Below are 1,762 nucleotides of genomic sequence, written 5' to 3'. Positions count from 1 at the left end.
TTGAGATAGACTGAGAAAACACAAAGTTTCAGACATTTGCGCTGTGTTACTACCCTGGGAATTCTCAGCAGCCCAATGAACAGTTACTTCTTCATGTGTACCGAAGATCGCTCCAAGGTAGGATGGTGGCATTTTGTCACTCTTGAACGGAAAGGGAGTTCGCGAAGTTTGATCGAATCAAGGGTTCTGAGGAAAACGGGTTTCCTCGACGGTCTTCCTGTGATGGCAGTCGTTTCGCTAAATGAAAGAGCTCGTCCAAAGGCCACTCCGTTCACATATGTGCAATGTCAGTAGCTTGGATGATGAAGACACCCTGTACTGGAAATAAAACTAAGAACAGACAAATGCACCTGAATGTTAGGGAGTGGGTAGAAGACGTCTATATCTCTCCCGAACACAGATACTGGTCGCGTTTCTTTACTTCTATCCCTGTGATATGCTTGAAATTCTTTCAGAAAGTCATCAGTGAGGACGGGTACAACAGCAACAGAAGTGGTCGAAAAGAGACAGTGAAATTAACGACGTGTAACTTCCATATTTCCCAATCAATTATTCCAATTAGAGCACGTTATCACTAGAATTTACGGAGTTCGTTTAATCGCAGACTATTCAGACGAAGTCACTTCTAGAACTAGTTTGCTCCGAATCGGTTTTCTCAGTGTCCGTTGCCTCCGTTTTCTTAGGTTTTGTTGTTTCACTCCTCTTTTCTGCTGTCATCACTGCTCCTCTGCTCAATGGTTTGACATTGGGTGGCACTGTTTTCTCCGCTGCAGCCTTAGCAGTTGCTGGTGCCAGGCTTGGACGCTTTGCCACGGGTGGAGGCGGTGGTGGGGCTGGAGCCTGTGACCTCTTCACATCTCCCGAATCCCGTCTTTCGATGACCGCACTTTCTTTTGCAGTATCAGTTGGTGTAGAGCTAGATTTATCTTGAGATGTGAAACTGACCTGCTCCATTGCGTGTAAAGATTTTGTGCTAAATGAAGATTTTTGATCTGACGAAACTGCTATGGTTGTTGATTCCACTGGTGAGGAAGTGTCTTCAGGCTTTGGTGTAGAAGGATCAGTACTGGTTAGTGCTTCGGTTTGAGGTTTCGTCCTATCGCATGTAAGATTCTGTAAGTAAAAGAGCAAGTTATTCAGTTTTTATTTGTTTGCAACTCCAAATGGCTAAGATTTAGGTAACTGGTACCAACAAAACGTTATACAAAATGAATGTGGTACTAAAGAATGGATGAAATAACTCGTTGAAAACTTCACACATTCACGGTCTAATCTGTAGTGCGCCATGCGCTTAACCGTAGCGCATCTCACAAGCAAACAATGAGGAAATTAAGATTCATGAACAGAAAAAGTATGCTTTATATAAAATCATAAGGAGCTATCGGTCTTATTTCGACGCTTTTCTAAGCGTATTTTACGGTAATCTCTTGGAAGACGCGCATTATTCGTCATGTTTCCTTAAGATTTCTTGTCCCTGGAAGGTAAATCCTGACTTCCCTAGACAGGCCACATCTTTACTCCACGGGAATGAGAACCTCCAAAAAAGCTAACAAGACTGAACGTCAAAAAATGAGTAGGGGTCTCAGGGAGCTTCTGATTATTACAACCAATGGGGAAAAAACGACGCGTGCGTGACTCTTACACTATTCGGAACCTGTTCAATCTAGTTAAATTAACCAGCCATTCGTCGTCCCGAAATCAAAACTAGGAGGATATTGTTACCACTAAGTTTTTGTTGAGCTTCAGCTCACAACTCTGAGCT

General features: G+C 43.1%; 1 protein-coding gene across 1 annotated transcript in view; it reads right to left on the bottom strand.

The window, feature by feature from the left end:
- Positions 1–609: 609 nt before the first annotated feature.
- The window catches only part of T265_09033 (hypothetical protein), a gene marked incomplete at both ends in the record, with an annotated part of 89,115 nt that continues 87,962 nt past the window's right edge, over positions 610–1,762 (bottom strand). The window contains one exon of the mRNA XM_009174997.1: positions 610–1,113. Within this exon, the coding sequence (XP_009173261.1) occupies positions 610–1,113 (504 nt within the window). The remainder of the gene's footprint in view (positions 1,114–1,762) is intronic.

Source organism: Opisthorchis viverrini (assembly GCF_000715545.1).
Source record: "Opisthorchis viverrini unplaced genomic scaffold opera_v5_251, whole genome shotgun sequence".
Classification (NCBI taxonomy): domain Eukaryota; kingdom Metazoa; phylum Platyhelminthes; class Trematoda; order Opisthorchiida; family Opisthorchiidae; genus Opisthorchis; species Opisthorchis viverrini.
The sequence above is the reverse complement of the archived record's forward strand: the minus strand, read 5'-3'. Positions and strand labels throughout refer to the sequence as shown.